Source organism: Podarcis tiliguerta (assembly GCF_965153285.1).
Source record: "Podarcis tiliguerta genome assembly, chromosome: 10".
Classification (NCBI taxonomy): domain Eukaryota; kingdom Metazoa; phylum Chordata; class Lepidosauria; order Squamata; family Lacertidae; genus Podarcis; species Podarcis tiliguerta.
Window position 1 is genome coordinate 39,308,903 of NC_139543.1, and position 18,972 is coordinate 39,327,874.

Genomic DNA, 18,972 nt, shown 5'->3' on the forward strand with positions numbered 1-18,972 from the left:
TTATATACTAGAATTGCTGTGGTTTAAAGCAAGAATATTATGGTCTGCTAGTCTAAAGGAGGAGATATCATAGGATGGGAGAGGGAGGAAACCAGAGAGATACTAATGGAGAAAGTCTTAGTCATTTCCTTTATAATGCATCAGCAGAAATTACAGAGGTGTGGCTTTGATTTTAGAAATACTGTAATGAATTGGATGATTACTCAAATTTGTGTCTTAGTTTCAATTTCACTCATTAAAACGGGTAAACAATGGTAGCTATGCATAGTATGACAAGGGAATTGATGAAAGATAAGTTAAATCTTTCTAAATTTTGGTGTTTCTTTCAGAAACTTCTCTATTTGTTGTCTTGAATTTTTTTTTAATCTTTGTGGTATCTAGTTCAGTTCAGTAAAAATACATTAGATCTTTTCAGTAAAATTAGCCAAGTAGTTGCTAAGGGTCTGGGGCATGCATTATTATTAATTAGATTCTTTACAGCATTCACCCTGATACACTGTGTTTATTAATACTTCACTTACCACTACACTATCCATGTACAGGCAGGTTCAGTGGAAAGATAGGGGCTAGTTTCAGGGTTCTTTATACATATATGCTAGGTATGTACCTGAAAGCTGTAGAGATAAAAGCTTCAAGTAGCACATATTGAGCAGTTGGTGCTTTCTGAGAGAAACCCCCCTCCTTCCAATCAGGACACAGCCTTGAAAGGAGAAGAATATTTCATTTTGAGGAGACTGTAGTAGTGTTTCATCTTACCAGATTGCCATTGCTTGAGTTCAAAAGCACTTAGCATCACTGGGTGTGTGGAGAAACTGTGGCTGAGAAGAAACTTCTTAGCCTAGGAGTGGGGAATGTGTGTCCCTCCAGATGATGTTGACTCCAGCTCCCTTCAGCCTGAATCAGCACAGCCAATGTTAAGGGATAATGGGCTTGTAGATCAACCACATTAAGGCCACCAATTTCCCACTGCTGTATATGACTCTTTCCATTCTTGTAGGGTATGGCTAGAGGAGTTGACCTTTCAGCTGTTGGAGCTTTGAACTATAGCTTCAGCAGGGAGGAGACTGGGTTCAGTTGATTCCTCCTAGCTGTTGCTCCTAATGTTGTACTTATATGTAAAGGAGTTGGGCCCTTTGCTGTTCCCTTAAGACCTTAAGCTACTTGCTTACTACAGTAACCATAGCAAAGTGAAAGCTTACTAATACAAAGCAGCATTTGTCTGATTCATTTTAGTAGTTGGAAACACAACTATTTGGTACTAATATAAACATTGTTTTAATTTCTAACTAGAACATTGTCGCCAAATAATTGGCTATTTAGTTCAAATTCTTATGTTAAATTCAGCTCTCGTCTTGTTCTCTAAACCTAACAATCCTTTGTCTCCTAGATCTGATTACCAACGGTGTTCACATCTCCTTTGCTTATCTGTTTCTTACTTCACATAACCTATGAAATCTTCTGTCCTGAAGCCATATGTGTAGTTTTGCTCCCTCCCATTCCTGTTCCCCTAAGTTGCCTCCTAAAGCGCTCTATGCCTTCACCACCTACTGTATTTTTCCCTTGGGTTTTTCAGCCTATTGTTTGCTCTCACTTCCTTCACCTCTCATGATTCTTGGCTAGGTTCCCAGCCTGCTCATCTCTCCTGTTTCTTCTTCCTGCCTAAAAAGCATCCAGCCACTTTAAAGTTTTAATGCTCTATCTTATCGTCTTGTATTTTCCTTGGGCATCTGTTTTTACCAGCTACTGTTGCTAAAGTTTCTGTTCCTCAGGTTATTTCCCCCTTTTTTTCAACAACCTCCTTCTCTGGTGTCAGACTTACCTGATTCTGAGCTGTCCAGTTTTCCAGGATTTCTTCCTATTTGCCTTTTTTGTTATGAGACTGCCTCCCATAACTCCTCTTTAGTAGCCCTTGTGTGGCACTTTTCTCTTTCCTTGCAGAAACTTGACTACCAGTATTCTGTTGACAACTTCATTCCTTGAGTAGTTTAAACGTTGGTGAACATTCCATGATACCACATTTGCTCAGCTAGAAGCTTAGCAGTAAATCCCCTAACACACAATAATGTAGAACAGACTGTTTATAATTGGTCCAGTACAGGTTAATTAAGTTTTTTCATGTCATGAGGAAGTTTGGTTGGACTTTGGCTGGAGGAAAACAAGAATACTAGTCTTATTTCAGTATAATTTGTAGTTACCTTGATTGTTTAAATTGTGGTATTTTTAACATCTGCCCTGAGACTATTCAGTGAAGGGTGGGCTATAAATAAAAATAATGAATGCATCTTGAACTCAGAATACTTCATATAAACAAATCAATTAATTATACCTTCAATTTCTTATTTTAGAATTCGCCACTTTATCAGTACTTACAGGACGTAGGACATACTGATTTTGAAGTATGCTCACCATTGGTACAAAAGCCGGAAGAATGTACATTCGAAGAGGGACAAAAAGACATGGCTACAGTTGCAATTCAGAACGTAAGTACTCAATTTGGTAATTCAACTGCTACATAATCTATCAAATGAAAATCCCAGCCTCTATTTAAAAATGGACTCCCTTCATAATGTGTATCCTTTGTCTGCATTTCAGTGGTATTGAATACCGTGCATTATTGTGCACTGTTTATTATTAAGAGTTTATTATTGTGCAGAGCTAGTCCTGCCTTTCAATCCCTTGTGCAAGTTGTCCAGATGTTGTTTTTAAGAGGCAGCTGGAGTCAGGTGATGGTCAGGGTTTTCTCCCCACCACCCCTTACATACATCAGTAAGATCCTACACTCGTTCTCCCCACTCTGTAGTCATGGTATCACTTTATTTTAGTCCCAGTTACTGTACTTATTTAATGTTGTAATACAAATAGTTTGAGTTCCCTAAAAGCGGTCCAGATTCATCCACTGTGTTCTGTTGTCAATTCCCCCCCCAACCCACTGCTCTTTTACATCATGCAGCCTAGAGGAGAGGGGGATGATATAATGCATATGGATTATAGTTAATAGCTTAATGTCTGTTGCATATTGAAGATTAAAAAAAAAGCAAGATGAACTTGCTTTAACCCAGCATGGTAAATCATTATTTTAACCTTTTCCTTTAGTTTGCATTAGATTTCATATAATAAGTGTACCACTCAAATTTCACAGGTTTTTAATTGAATAAATCTCCTAAATACCGTTGAATTTGTTCAGTATTACTTTCCCCCTCCAAAAACATGTCTCATTCTGATCTGGCTCAGAATCCAATTATAATAATGAAAGCTGAACACTGACCAGTTTCACTATAGCAGAGGAAGAAGCATCTTTTTTCCTGATTAACTGGGGGATTAAGGAACATGCTAGGACTCATTTGCCAGTGATCAGTCACTTGTACAGTAGCATGTAGAGTATGCATATGGTCATGCATGCTTTTGTTCAGAAGAACACAGCAATCTTAACATGGTATATCAAAGCCTGGAATCCACCCTAGACTCCTCAGAAGTGAGTGTTTTAATGAAGATTGAGTGTCTAAAAAAATCATAGGTTTCAGAGAATCTTGAGTTTCCTGACTCCCATGCAATGCAACCCTATGTATATCTGCTCAGAAGAAAGTTTGAGTCCAATGGGACTTGATTCTAAGTATGTGTGTGTGGAATTGCACCCTTAGTTAAGAATGCTAAAGTTAAATAAAATATCGGCACAACTTCTAAAACTAGTAATCAGTAGCTTGCGTGACCTTGTAAGGAAAAGGAAAAATGCGTGGGTGGTGGTGGGGGGGGGGGAATCAATGGAAAACGGAACCTGAAGTTCAGGTCCATTTCCCATGTCAGCTGGGGCCTCATTTGTAGGGGCTTGGGGTACAGGAAGAGAGGAACTGCATTTTGCAATTCATCCATATCATCTGCTGAGCTCTCACTGTGTCTCATTGCCCCTCCATATTGGCGATTTGGACAAAGATGGAGCAGGCAGGTGCTGCCTCATCCAGAGCATTCAGGTACCTTCTTAGTGCAAGGTTCTTCCTGTGCAATCAGTGTTCATTTTTCAGGCAGTTTCTCCTGTACTTTTGACAATAAACCCCGCTAGGGAAGAGAACACCTGCATGCTGCTGCTCATTTTGTTTCAAAAATGCAGTGTGATTAATTGTTTGCTAGCAATGTATGCTAAGCACAGTGAACTTGTATAAGGATAGCACTGGTCACATGCTGGAAACTCATCCATTTTTATGTCATCTCTTCATCTTTAGCACCTAGCTGGAGCATGCTTGGCCCAGTTATTTCTGCCCGTCTGTTCTTGATAACGGCGAGTTCTTTTAATGGCCATTATCCATCTATATGCTAAACGAAATCATGGAGGAAGGGACTTTTCCGCAGACTTCCTTGGCTATGACTCTGCAGGCCAGAGGCTTTTCTACTGTCCCAAAGGGGAAGGAAATGAAAAACCAGTTGGCAAAATTTGATGATCATATTCTGAAAAACAGGGTGTTTTTATTCAGCTATGGTCATGGCATGATGCAATAGAATTGTTAATAGCCAATGGCCTCGTTCACGTCACAGTAAACCATAATTAAAATTGTTAAAAATAGTTCAATGGGATTGAGCAGCATGAAATTGCAGGTGCTTTGCTCTTCCCATGCTGCTGCCATACTGTGTAGGAAACAAGCCATAGTTTGCTTTGCCATTATATCCAAAGCCAGGCTGGTGGTTTGTTTTCCCCAAACAGTAAATCGTAGCAAACCTCCTAGGTGTAGCTGCAGCAGGACTAAGGGTGAAGCACTTGCAATTTCAATAGCATGCATCGACATGCAGCTCATTCACACTAAGCCAGGGATAGGGAACCTGTGGCCCTCCAGGTGTTGCTGGACTCCCATCAGCCCCAGCCAGCAAACTTAGTGGTCAGAGATGGTGGAAGTGGTCCAGCAAGATCTGGAGGGCTGCATTAATCCATCATTTATTTAAAACTATGGTTTAACATGTCTTACAAACCAGATCAATGAGTCCAACATAATGAGTCCACAATGAGACCAAAAATAAAAGTTCTTAGTGTCTATTTTAGTTCTTTTACTTCTGCTTCTGAGATTTTTCTACCACTCTGCAGTAAATCTGCTGAACAACACTGATTCATTGTCAGCATTGTACTAATGGCAGAACTATACATTATGTTCCCTATCCCATGCTTCCTACAGTATGCTAATGCAGAAGTCCTTGGTGGGCTGTTCAACTCTTCATCCAGATCTAATTTTACCCTACAAATGCATAATGGCCAGTTTTTCAACTGTTTCCCCACCCCTCCCCAGCTGGGCTCAGAGACTAGAAGTCTTGTTTGTCTCTGCGAAGGTGAGGCGGAGATGACCTGGGGGAGGCATGTGGAGGGAGAATTGGCAGTCAGAAGGTTGTATACTGTTTCTTCTGTCCTCACCTGCAGATGCCTGAACCTTGCAGGCATGTATTTCAGAAACTTGTGTCTTGCTTATATAAAAACCTAGCGCTTGCATAAAGAGAACACCTTTGTAATTGGGGACCTCTGCTGGAATTGAGGAACTTGGATTCTTTATTTTCTGCCCTCATTTGCATGTGATTGTGGGAAATGGCTTGGTTTAAACTTTACTGTTCAATATAACCACTTCTATTATTATTATTATTATTATTATTATTATTACCCTTCATATGTAGATCTCAGGGCAATTCACAGTATAAAAAATCAAGATAAAAACGCAAAATACATAATAAAAACAAGGGGGGAAACCCATCACACCCACCCACAATTATCTGTAGATGATAATTGCAGTTCTGGCTCCATTTTTTGGCAGAATTGTAGCTTGTGGTTTTAAATCCAAGAGAAACCTTTCAAATAGAGGAGGGCAACCAAGATGACCAAGGGCCTGGAAACTAAGCCTTACAAGGAGCGCTTGAAGGAGCTGGGTGTGTTTAGCCTGAGAGGAGATATGATAGCCATAGTCAAATATCCTAAGGGCTGTCACATGGAAGAGGGAGCATGCTTGGAGGGTAGGACTCGAGGCAATGCCTTCAAGTTACAAGAAAGGAGATTCCAACTAAACATTCAGAAAAACTTTCTGACAGTGAGAGCTGTTTGGCAGTGGAACAGACTCCCACAAGAGGTAGTGGACTCTCCTTCCTTGGAGGTTTTTAAGTAGCGGTTGGATGACTACTCTGTCATGGATGCTTTAGCTGAGATTCCTGCATTGCCGGGGGTTGGACTAGATGACCCTTGGGTCCCTCCCAACTCTAAGATTCTATGATTCTATATTTCCTACATTTTTGCAATTCAAAATCATCATTTTAGACCTTCCTTTTGTAATGGGTTGAAATGAAATATATATTTAGCATACTCTAAATATATATTTAGCTGTGAATTAGAGGCCTAGAAACACTAAAATTAGAAATGAACAGTAGTTCTTATATTTACCAGGAAACTCAGCAGGCTACTTCCTTTTCATCCTCTAGTATTGCTGATGACTACTCTACATATACTAAAAATAGCTCATTACAAAAAATCGTATTTTGTAATAATCATTTTCATCTCAAGTGTTGCTGATTAAAATGATTCCATGTTGAGTAATGAACAGTGTGATGCTCAATGAAAGCAAAAATCCTCTTTAATGAAAATTCACTTGGCCAAAAAAACAAAGTGAATATTCCAGTTTTTTATTCCCAAAGTAACTAACCATATATACAAATACTTATATAATAGAACCCTAATAGGCCATTTCATTAGGCAACTGTTGAAAACTTTTGTATCAAAACATATTTTGTTTTTTATTGAAATGAATTGTATAGGATTTTTGTTGTAATGAATATTGTGATGATGTTTGCAGGAAAGCTGGAGATTGTCAATATGCATCTAACAAAGCATGCATTTATAGCCTGCCTCTTGCTAAGGAGCAATTGTGTTCAAATAATTTATGCATTTTTTTAAAAAAATAGTTCTTGCTGCCCTCAGTACATTTGTGTACACAGTTATTTCAACATGAAACAGTTCCCCATCATATTCTCTATTCCTTGTCCTTTTTCGGTGACTTAATTGTGATGTTGGCCAGAACATTATAAGCACTGGTGTGCTGGTGTATTTGACTCTTGGTACAATGACCTGTGTTATTTGTAGGCTTAAGCTACTTAACAGACATCATCTTCACATATGACTAGACCAGTGGGATAAATGAAGGCAGTTTTTATGATAATTATTATATTTATTACTACTGTATTGTTGTTGTTTTTTAATAGAAAGACGTCCTGTCAAACTTAGCTGAGAAATTTAAAAGCTGGCTTTCTTTTTTACCATATAAGAAAAAAGATGAACTACTTCACCAGTTGGTAAGCTGCAACTCTGCAATTTTCCCTCAACAAGCTTTATTTAATTCCCAGATAAATAAATTTCTTCTACCTTTTTTTTTAGCTAAGCCAATAGCTTGTTCTCTACATGACATAGCAAAGTATGGCAAAGTGTTTAATGTTCAAATCTGCATAAAAGAGGAGGAGACCAAAGCTCAAGCTTTGCATATGTTCTGATGTTTTATAAATTATTGCTTAATCATTTTTGTAGCCTGGTAGAAGCACACATCTCTTGCTTCCCAACCCTAGTTAAAATTACCTACGCCGTCAAAATCTTGTTTTGTGATTTTGTTCACAAACTTTGTAATTTAAAAATGCTGTTTTCAGCTTTAGAGTGCTTTAACGAAGAGTTCTAGGTCTCCTTTAATTTGAGAATTGCTTTTGAAAGGTTCTGTCTCTGTTAGTGGCTTCTGACTTGTATTGTTGTTCACCTGCATGGCCAAGTTTAATTTACAAATCCATCTAACTTCAGGGCTTATTGTTGACTGAAGTTATGTTATTACTATGTGCTTTGTATTTCACAGCATCTCAATTTATGGTTGTGTGTGTTCATTTCAGCAAACTATTCATATAGCAGAAGTGATCTTAGCAGTAATAAGCAGTCACATGACCATTCTTGAGACTTTCCATAGAACTAAGAAGTCTTTGGCATGCTCCTCCTAGTTCCCATACCCTAATGGGCAGGGTACAAATGCTGTTGTAGTTGATCTGACACAACCTGAAACTAAGCCGAATCATGTGCAACTGAAACAACCATATATTGCTTTCCCATTAACCTTGCCTCCACTTCTCTCTTCTGTTGTTTCCCATGTTGAATGTTAAGATCTTTGTGGCAGGAATCTGTCTTCTGTTCAGTAAAGAACTATGCAGACCTATGGTGCTATATTAGCAATAACAACAGCAACCACAGAATGCTTTACATCAGTGTTGGTGGCCCCCTTTTTGTTCTGAGGGCCACATTCCTCTTGGCACATCTTCCAGGGGCTGCAAGCCAATGATGGATATGGCTATCTCATAGACACGTTCTATCACAGGCGCAAATTTCCTTCACCTCAATGGATGCATGCACATAAGTTGAGGAGGGAAAGTTATCATCCCGTCCAACCAAATGATCAATTGGATGACTGCAGAGGGGTAGCTTGCTTCCTTATCAGGGGCACTGGGCTCTACCCACCTCAGCTCTGTGTCTAGTTGAATCCTGTCCCCTGCCTGCCTTTTGCCTCACTCTGCAACCAAAATCAGTGGGGTCTTAGGGGAGGCATTTGCCGGGTGGTGGTGGTTCAGACTCCTAAAGTAGGAATTGGCCATCCTTGTTTTATATATTGCATGGTGATAGGGGGGGGAATATCTTATTTGACAAATGCTTGTGTATGTAAAAGTGCTGTTTTTTCTCAAATTAAGGATGTTGGTTTTCGCTCGGAGGCTCTCTGCACCATCCTGCAACAGGAAGTTCTGCTGCAGGAGGATGTTGAACTGATTGAGCTACTTGACCCCAGTATCCTGTCTGCAGGGCAGCCCAAGCAACAGGAACATGGACATCTTCCAACGCTACGCTCCCTAGCAACTCCTAATATTTGGTATTGCCTTGGGCTATCTGCATAGATTACAAACTCTGTTGGAGGAAGTATCTTGCTCTTCACATATATAACCTCTTAGAGAACAGGAATTGGCTTTCTTTCTTTCTTTCTCTTTCTTTCTTTCTTTCTTTCTTTCTTTCTTTCTTTCTTTTTCTTTCTTTCTTTCTGGTTCTTATTATTCAAGCTTCTATCCCATGGATTTAGAATTGACTTCACCTTTGTGTATTCTTTGCTTTGCATTAATTTGTTCAGTGTACAGCAGGAGCATATTTTCTTAGGTGTGAAATTTTGAAGATGGTTAGCCACAAGTGTGCATGTGATATTCCCTTCTTAGCAGTTTATTACCCTATCTCTTGCATTGATTTTTACAGCTCTGGCAATTGATAAGTCCATTTTTCTTAGTGAGCTTTCTATTTTGTGGGCCTGTGTTCTGGGCTACTTTAACATACTCTCCCCCACCCACCTCCCCGATATGTTTATTTGAGGCTAATGGAAAGAGTGTGCTGTTTCCACACAAATTCAGGTTCTTTGGATTTTGCATCATTTGATTAAAATCTTTTTTTCTCGTCTTGGGAGAGGCTCACTATACAAGCCTGGATGTAGAATATATACTGCATAAATATTATGTCTCTGGTTCATTTTAGGCAATTCTGTTGGTTCTTCTGGTCCGTTCTTTAGATTACATGGGTTGCACACATAATAATGTTGTAATGACCAATGTTTCAAGAAGTAGCATTTGGTAAGAGAATGCAAATTTGTCACAGTTTATAACATGCAAGAAGGGAACTAGACTTATTCATGGTGAATGTTTTAGTGTCCCTGCAGAGACTTGTATTTTGCAACAATTCTGCAAATGTGACAAAAACAAGTGAGAGAAGCTTTGCTGTTGAGCATATATGGTTTTAAGAAAAATAATGACCAAGCCATTTGAAATGATGCCACAAAAAGGCCTTCCATATTCTGCTTTAAAGGAAACCAAGCGTGCACTTTTGGACTGTAATGGTCAGATTAAATGAATCAGAAACTTGAAAAACAAAACTGTCAATAGATCCTCATTTGGTTCCCTGAAGAAATATGTCCCCCTTCTGCTGTCCTACTATATTGGTATTAGCAGGGTAATTTTTGAAAAAAGGTTTTAAAAGAAATCAAGGACATACATTTCACACAAAATAATACCTAAATTAGAAATAGCATGATTCCTGTTTTTACTGCTACCATTTGTTTTTAAGGCAGAGAAAGCTATACTAAGATACTGGGTTTCTTGATTAACTTATATTGACAGCTTTTACTTATGTTTCAGGGGAGCAAAAATACTTTCTTAAAGACACTTTAAAACATAAAGATCCATCTCCAGAAAATTGAGTTAGGACTCTGTATAGTTCCATACCTATTGATATTATGGTTTCCTTCATATGACAATCATACTTTTCATTGCTGTTCTTTGTTTTTAATGAAAGCTGGGCAACACCTGGCATGCCCAGAATCTGGGCAAGCTGCAAAAAAGCAAGATGTGGCTTATACTGGCTATTTTGTTTTGCAGGGATATCTCATTACTATTTGCCTTCATCAGCACGCTGATTATTCTTCCTTCTTCATGGAATGGATCTCTTGGATTGGTGGGGGGAGTAGGCTTGTTGGTTTACATGTGCATACGAGGTTTGGACACACTGAACACAGCCAAGCTGCAAATGTCTCTAAGAAAATGCCAACTCCAGCTAGAAGATATGGTGACTAATTGCCGAGCCTTCACTAACCTTGTGAGAAAATCTCTACGGCTCATTCAAGAAACTGAAGTCATTTCCAGAGGATTTACTCTGTGAGTCTGATTTTTAGGCTATTTTATTATTTGGTTCAGTCATCCCTGTTTAACCAGGAGTGAATAAACCTTTCCTTTAAAATGTCTAAATCTAAGATGTTTCACTTATTCACATAACATATTTGTCATGAAGCTCGAGTCGCTGGTACCCAAATCAAGCTGATTCATGGGAAAGAGATAACAAGGTTATGCATGGGAATGAAGTGGGTTTTGATATGTTTGGCACAATTTTTCAGCAACCTCCGCGTTAAGCGTTTCAGTAAAAAGTACCTGCAAAAGACACACACATTGAAGAGCTTCACAGCTGGTTGGTTGTATTCTTCCTGTAGTCTGATAAGAAGAAAAAGGTCAATTAACTCATAAGAAACAACTTTTTGTACTTGGGAGCTGAAGGAAGCCAAATCTACATGCAAAACAAACATTAGATGTGTGTCTCGCCTAAAAAAAACCCCAATCCTGATGAAGCAGCTTTTAACTTTTTCCAAGTGCCTGCTATAAACTTTCCTCAAGAGATTCATTCCTAAATTTTCATATGCTTTGGTTGCAAATATACCAAATTCAAAAAGTGCACACTTCTTTTTGGGACCAATTTTCACTTCACAAATATTAAAATGTTTCACATTTAAGATTCATTTGTATTAAGATTTCATTTGGATTTTGCATTATTCAAAACCATATTTTGTTACAATATTTTTTTTCCCTGAATGACATGTAATTTGCTTAAGAATAGTTTTAGACAGATGTTTTAAACATGTTGAACATTATACAGGTTATGGAAAGCCCTCTTCCACCCCCATGACACTTCGGAACCTTTAAATGCAACATAATTTAATATTATGTGTTTAGGGGATTATTTGTTTCCAATTCTGCTTTTAGATGAATGGCTACACTGAGTTATAAGAGTCAAAATTCTTCTAGATGTATATTGGCTTCAAAGATTACTTCTAACATACTTCATAAAGAACAAGAAACAGCAATACTATCCAGAGTTTGTTGCTTAAACATTCTCATGTGTACATAATATTTTAATCTCTATTTACAGAGCATATGCTTCTAATACTAGATCTGCTGTGTAGTTTGCAAATGCAAGCAGCTACATGTAAAACTAAAAGTGTAGCCATCTTACAGTAAGCGAAGTTCCCAAATGCAGAGAATTAGTCTGAATTGAGCTTTACTGACAAAAAAAAGAGATTGTCTTGTGGAACGTTTAGGCATGTGGTAAGACAATCCAAGCTTATTCTTGGCAACGTAGCATACAATTAAGTATCGTTAATATTATAGTTAAAACGGTACTTCAAAAGAGCTAAGTGTTAGCTGCAGTCTGATCAAACCCTGAGGCAAAATACTTATATTTTATTTTTGCAAATGGACCGTGTGAAGAAAATAGTCTAGTTCTCCAGCTTCAAAAAAACAAAAAGTTAGTGGCTAGGATCCAGCTCAGAGAGAGCATTAGCAAAAGGCACTTCCATTTCTGAATCTCTCATTTCATCAATTGCCTCATGGTCTGCAGGAGCAGTTTTTCAGGGTATGGAGCAAGGAAGCCTCTTAATGAAGCAGCTGCAATGGGTAGCTGCCACATGCTCACTATTAAGGATTTGGAAGACCACATAAACCTGTGGCTCATGCCATTTGTCACGTAGCTTCTTCAGTCTGAAAGCCTGGCAGAAGTATATTTCCTTATAAAAACATGAAATTGGTGCCTGCAGATCATACAGGATTCTGAAGACTGGGAAAGACAGATAGGAATTTTTGCATATAAAGACAGAAGCGATCCTAAAGGTCATGATATTTGTTTATGTAGATGTGCTGTCTTTCTTTTCACTTTTAAAGCGGGATTAAAGTTTGAATGATTTTATACATCGCTACTAGCTTCATGTGGGCTTCTTTAATTTGTATAATAATGAAATAATCGTTCAATTTCTTGATATGCATGAAGGTATATTACATAAAATGAAAACATGTAAGATGATAATACTGATTTATTTTGTATTTTTATCATTACTTAGGACATCTGTACAGTTGTATCACATTTTACTTTTCAAGTTTGCTTGACAGGGTCAGTGCTGCTTGCCCATATAATAAAGCCGGACAGCATCCTTGTCAGCATCTCATTGGTCTTCGGAAAGCAGTTTATCGGTCAGTACGAGCCAACTTCAGAGCGTCAAGGCTTGCTACCTTGTATATGCTGAAACAATATCCTTTTTTTGAAATAGGACATACTGGAAAGGGCTAAATAGATGTAATGCAGAATTAATGATTGCTAGACCTCTTTTTATGTTTATGTTCATTTTGTCTCAAGAACTTAACACAACTTTGTGTTTCTTGTCCATGGCCTTAATATCCTACATATTCACTAACTCCATTGTTTGGTTTTCTTCATAACAATTTTTTCAACCTACCATGCAGCACACACATCACATTATGGTTGCAAGAACCCTGGCTAAGTTAAGGACTGACCCGCTTCATGGCTGAGTGGAGATTTGAATCTGGTTTCCTTGGTGTCAGTCCAGCACTCTAACCCTGGGATGGGGACCCTCAGGCCCAGCAGCCAAAGGCAATCTTCCAGGACTCCCTGCCTGGCTTTCATGACTTTCACCAGGCCACATTCCTCACTTGTGCTACTTTGCACTCTCCTTGAATATTTTTGCCTGGCTTGAACATTCTGATAATGCTTCTTCCTTTCCTGGATAAAGAATAGAGAGGAGTGTGTGTGTGTCAACTAGCCTACTGTACAGAGATAAAGTTTTATGTACATGGCTCAATTGCAATTCCTCCTCCTGTCTTTGGAGTAGAGGTCATAGAATTGCAGCGTTGGAAGAGACCACAAGGATAATCTAGTCCAGCCCCCGTAATGCAGGAATCTTTTGCCCAACATGGCGTGCAAACCCACAGCCCTGGGATTAAGAGTCTCATGCTCCACCGACTGCACTGTTTAGCCATATGTGGAAGTGTGGGGCAATGGATTGCCCCTCTTTGAATATTGTATGTGGTATTGATTAGTGTTCTTTTTAATGTAGATAAATTTTGGCATTCAATAAAGATGGATTAACACTTGAGATGAATCCTGTCAGTTTCAATTTTGTTAAGTTTTTTGTTCATGATTTGTTGCTAAATAGGGAAAAAAACCAATCAAATCACTTGTGGTTTTTTTGTGAACGAACATGTCTTTATTCTGAAGCTTTTTAGAACTGGAGAAATAGCTGTTTCTTATTTATACATAAGAGCACTTTATAGAATCTTTAACTTGTTTGAAAAGCTTGTGGTCTCTTTTTTACCTGATGTTTGCCCAAATTGCATGTCATACAAAAGCTTCTTTAACTGCCTTAACACTAACTAAACTTACCCATTGAATTCTGAGAGTGACAATGTGACAAACTACATCTGTGTGGTGCCTTTCAAAGAACTGGGCCTTGGACTCAGTGAAGAGCAGGTGTCTGAGGAAGAAGCACACAATCTCACAGATGGCTTCAGCCTGCCAGCACTAAAGGTAATCCAGCCTTCAGGTTTAACATTGGCCTATTTTGTAACTACTTTCCACTTGTAGCAATTAAGCAAGAAAACCTGACTGAGCAAAACCCACCCAGGCCAAGGCTCAAGTCAGCTGCCTGGAATATATTAAGTTAACTTACATCTTTGGGCTGGACTCGTTTGTTACCTTTCGTAAGCTTTAGTTGTGGACTCTTGAAAGGATATTTAATTATCAGAATAAATTGCTATAGCATAGAAAATTGGGAAATCCCTGATTTACATATTTTTTATACTTTTTAATATAATTGTTTAAAAAGAGGGCACTGGATGAGTTCCAGCAGTTATAGGCCATTGAGGTGGATCAAAAGAGTCAGACAACCAATCTCTCTCTGTCTCTGTCTCTCTGTTAGAGGTTTTAATAGAAATACAGTAGTTTTGGAAGTCAAACGGAATCCGTTCCGGAACGTTCGAAAACCAAATTGCAGCTTTTGATTGGCTGTAGGAAGCTCCTACAGCCAATCAGAAGCCGCAGAAACACATTGGATGTTTGAGTTCCAAAGAACATTCACAAACCGGAACAATCACTTCCGGGTTTGCTGTGTTTGGGAGCCAAAACATCCAAGTTCCAGGGTGTTTGGGATCCAAGGTCTGACTGTAGCTCTTACATAACTGAATAAGTCATTCATTTAAAACATTTCTGCTCTGCCTGACTACACCCCAAGGTGGTCTCTGTGGCAGCACTCGCTTTGTGCAATGTCCTCCCCTTACAGGTGCCAACTTGGTCTTTTAGCAACTTAGTTAAAGCCTACTTGTTGGCTAAAGGTTTTAAGTGACTTATTGTGTGTCCTATCCAGTTGATTTTAGCTACCTTAAATTCTATTTGTAGTCTTTTTTATATTGTTTTAGTTTTGTTGTTGTTGTTTATCTGCAGTGTATATTTTCTTGTACCCTGCCCCGATATTAATATTCATGTATGGTGCATTGTAAACCTTAAAAAAAAAGTTTTAGTGGTTTGGTAATCATATTATTGTTGAATTGCTTAAAATGTATAAAAAAGCATGAAAAACAAAATGTTATTGTTTTCTGTAACAATTAGGGTTATAGTAACTTTTCTGTATTTGTAGGTTTTATTTCAACTTTGGGTTGGACAAAGTTCTGAATTCTTCAGGCGGCTAATTCTTCTGCTGTCCCCCTCCAATGCATCTATCAAGACTCTGATCAGGCCAGAACATTTGCCACTTTCGACCTTTACTGATGTCACTCAGGGTCTTCATCATGCACATGCTGCCTGTTTAGAAGAGCTTAAACGGAGCTATGAATTTTATCGGTACTTTGAAACACAGCATCAATCTGGTTTGGAACGTTCAGTCAAAAACGAACAAAAGTCAAGAGAACTAAATCGTCTCCACACAGCAGTACGCAGCCTACAACTCCACCTGAAGGCCTTGCTTAATGAGTAAGCTGTTCTCTGGGAGTGATTTGTCACTACACACAGGTCCGCTGTCAGAATGCTTATTATCTGAAATCTCAGTTCTCTGAACACAAAGAAGTACAGTGGTACCTCGGGTTACATACGCTTCAGGTTACATACGCTTCGGGTTATAGACTTCGCTAACCCAGAAATAGTACCTTGGGTTAACAACTTTGCTTCAGGATGAGAACAGAAATTGTGCTCTGGCGGCGTGGCAGCAGCAGGAGGCCCCATTAGCTAAAGTGGTGCTCAGGTTAAGAACAGTTTCAGGTTAAGAACGGACCTCCGGAACGAATTAAGTACTTAACCCGAGGTACCACTGTATACCCAATCCTTGCTACACAAACGGCTGATTTAGATATCGGAACAGCCAGAGTTTGCCCACTTCCTTACTTCTTTCTGTTTTGCTGATTAGCTGCAGCCATTTGGGGCAGAAACCATTGAGGGAGACAGATCAGGGAACAGAAGAGATCAGGCAAATCAGTTTTTCCTTTGTTTGACTTTTGCTGATCGGACACAGCAGTTTTGGGTAGAGGTAGAAAGCATGGAGGGGAGAACCCATGGATTAGAAATGTTCCGATAGAAAATAATGGAAATCATCAGCTTGTTATGCAACTGCTCTCTAATGAACGATTGCCTGGGAATGCATTGTGTTCCGATACCAGTACCTGTAGTTTAATTCCAGTTGTAGTTCAAGTTTTTTTAGAAAAGAAAGTAATATGTAATGTTGCAGTCGGAAACTACTGATAATATTTATTGAGGCAGATATTGCTGTAACTTCTTTGCCTTGTTATTCTAGCTCTTATTTAATCAAACAATCTAATTTACGTTCAGTAAAGAGGTGTGTTGTACTAGCTGTACACAACTACATGTGTAATTATATACAATACTAATAAAACAACACTGAGTGTTTATTAAAAGGGCTGATATTTGGAACTGGCTATATGAGAACTGCAGATTGTTGAATAATACATACAAAAAGCAAGAGACCACAACCTAACAGAGCTTTATGTTTGCTGAAGCCCATCTATTTTAATATGTTTTCATGAAAATCAGTGGGCTTAACTGTGAGCAAGTGTGCATTAATGACTTATTTGTTTTACTGAGATTACCACTAAAGGAAATGATTGTACTGTACTGATAATTTTTTAATGAGAGGGAACAGAAAACTGATTCCATTTTGGTACTATGTCTACTTGTTATTTAGGCTAGGGTTAAACTAAAAACAGAAAACATGGATGTGTGTTCTTAAACAATACCACCTTTGCTGATATGTGTCCGTCTATTCATATTAATCCTTCAGATGTGCTGTTTGAAGCAGAAACGTTTACTAGTTCCCTAATAATCTCTTCATTCATTTGCCAAAGGTTTACAATGTAAACTTATGCATAGGTAAAGGTAAAGGGACCCTGACCATTAGGTCCAGTCGTGGCCGACTCTGGGGTTGCGGCGTTCATCTCGTTTTATTGGCCGAGGGAACCGGCGTACAGCTTCCACGTCATGTGGCCAGCATGACTAAGCCGCTTCTGGCAAACCAGAGCAGTGCATGGAAACGCCGTTTACTTCCTGCTGGAGCGGTACCTATTTATCTACTTGCACTTTGACGTGCTTTCAAACTGGTAGGTTGGCAGGAGCAGGGACCGAGCAACGGGAGCTCACCCCGTCGCGGGGAGTCGAACCACCAACCTTCTGATCGACAAGTCCTAGGCTCTGTGGTTTAACCCACAGCGCCACCTACGTCCCTATGCATGTCTACATAGAACTAATTCTCACTGAGTTTAGTGGCACTTACTCCAGGATTCAGGATCCAGGATCTTTCTGAATGTCTTTTTAGATGGAGATGCAGGGAATTGAACGCAGGACCTTCTACATGAAAAGTGTATGTTTTATAACATCTCTCCACAAGTGAAGTTGTTCTTATGAATTTATGGATTTCTCTCTAGCCTTCATTAGAACATAGCTGCTAGACACTGTGCAATGGTTGTGGTCTTTTACTGCTGTTTCAAAGGCTTGGATTACTTGTCTAAAACTAAGTTCACCCTTTAAGCCCTGACCAGTTGCTTCTGGCACCTTGATATCATACATATGGGCTCTGCCTACATAGGTAGAACTGATAGACTGTAAGAATAAAAAAGGAGGATATAAAAGCTGGAGACTTATAACTGCAGTCACATCAACTCACTGCCCACAGCAGGTCCATAAAATATTTGATTTGTGTACTAATTAAATGGTTTGTTGTTGTTTTTTTGTCCAGAGTAATAATTCTTGAGGATGAACTTGAGAAGTTTATTAGTTCCAAGGAAAGCCAAGAACTAACTCTGGAGGCCTACCAAGTTGTAGAAACAAAACTAAGACTTGTTCAACCTCACATGCAAGCAAGCAACAGCTGCTGGGAAGAGGCCATTTCTCAGGTGGAAAAAATGGTTCTAAGAAATCCAGAGAAAAAAGGTAAATTGTATTCGCAAAAGCATTGAGAAATTCCAGTCACAGTAAAATATAATCTTCAGTAGGCAGGCAGTCATATATGCGGTTAAATAGTAATTCCAGTATTGCAATAGCAAAATACCTGGGTTTGTAAGTAGGTTTTTAAAATGCATCAAAAAGGTAATGTGGATTGCACATCCCTTTCTGATTTACATAAGTGAAGGGCTACATGAACTCAGACTTTGGGCGTAAATCTGGAAGGAGATACTATCTTGATTGATCATAGCAGTAGATCTGAGCTTGCCATAAATTCATGTGTATTTCCACTGTGTACTTTCAGCTGTGATTCATGCCTCCTAAAAATATCAACTGATATCCTTAAGTTGTTTATTTTTAAAATTAAAGGTAATTAAAACTTAGGACAGTGTCTACCTGCTAATGGATTCTCCTAGCCCTTTGGGGCAGATTTAGGTAGGGAAGGGGAAATTGGCTGACAAGAGTCCAAGAGACATTCAAAAAAACAAAAACCCAATTCTGCTGACTCCTTTCTCTGCTGCTTCTCTACTAACTCCAGGCAATCCTGAACCATCATGTGAGAACAAGCATTGCACCGTGGTACCTTTGCTGCAACCATCTGTGCATATAGAGGATAAAGACCCAATCCCTGAAGAACAGGTACAAATATTATAGTCTGCAAAATTCACAAAATGTATCAATATGTGTATGTTTATTTGATGATTGAGGGAAGTATAATAGTGTTCTGCAGTTGTATCAGCATACTTTATTCAACAGATAAAGTCCTCTGCTTATGTATTTACTTATTCTGGAAAAACCTAATAAAAATATACATTTAAAATGTACCAAAAATTCGCTTCTCATAGAGTGGAAGCTTGAACATG

The 18,972-nt window shown here is 38.8% G+C and overlaps 1 protein-coding gene across 6 annotated transcripts in view; it reads left to right on the forward strand.

The window, feature by feature from the left end:
- Window positions 1–18,972, forward strand: part of VEZT (vezatin, adherens junctions transmembrane protein) — a 34,258-nt gene that overhangs the window by 7,205 nt on the left and 8,081 nt on the right. For 3 of the 6 annotated variants that reach the window (XR_014502458.1, XM_083401042.1, XM_083401044.1), the window contains exons 2-10: window positions 2,346–2,480; window positions 7,210–7,299; window positions 8,719–8,894; window positions 10,435–10,710; window positions 12,754–12,903; window positions 14,050–14,197; window positions 15,303–15,634; window positions 17,904–18,097; window positions 18,648–18,748. Coding sequence is in view for 4 of the 6 variants with exons in the window: in XM_083401042.1 (XP_083257168.1) it covers window positions 2,346–2,480; window positions 7,210–7,299; window positions 8,719–8,894; window positions 10,435–10,710; window positions 12,754–12,903; window positions 14,050–14,197; window positions 15,303–15,634; window positions 17,904–18,097; window positions 18,648–18,748 (1,602 nt within the window). In the remaining 2 variants the exon portion in view is untranslated. The remainder of the gene's footprint in view (window positions 1–2,345; window positions 2,481–7,209; window positions 7,300–8,718; window positions 8,895–10,434; window positions 10,711–12,753; window positions 12,904–14,049; window positions 14,198–15,302; window positions 15,635–17,903; window positions 18,098–18,647; window positions 18,749–18,972) is intronic. The other 3 variants (XR_014502459.1, XM_083401043.1, XM_083401045.1) reach the window with 1 other exon arrangement.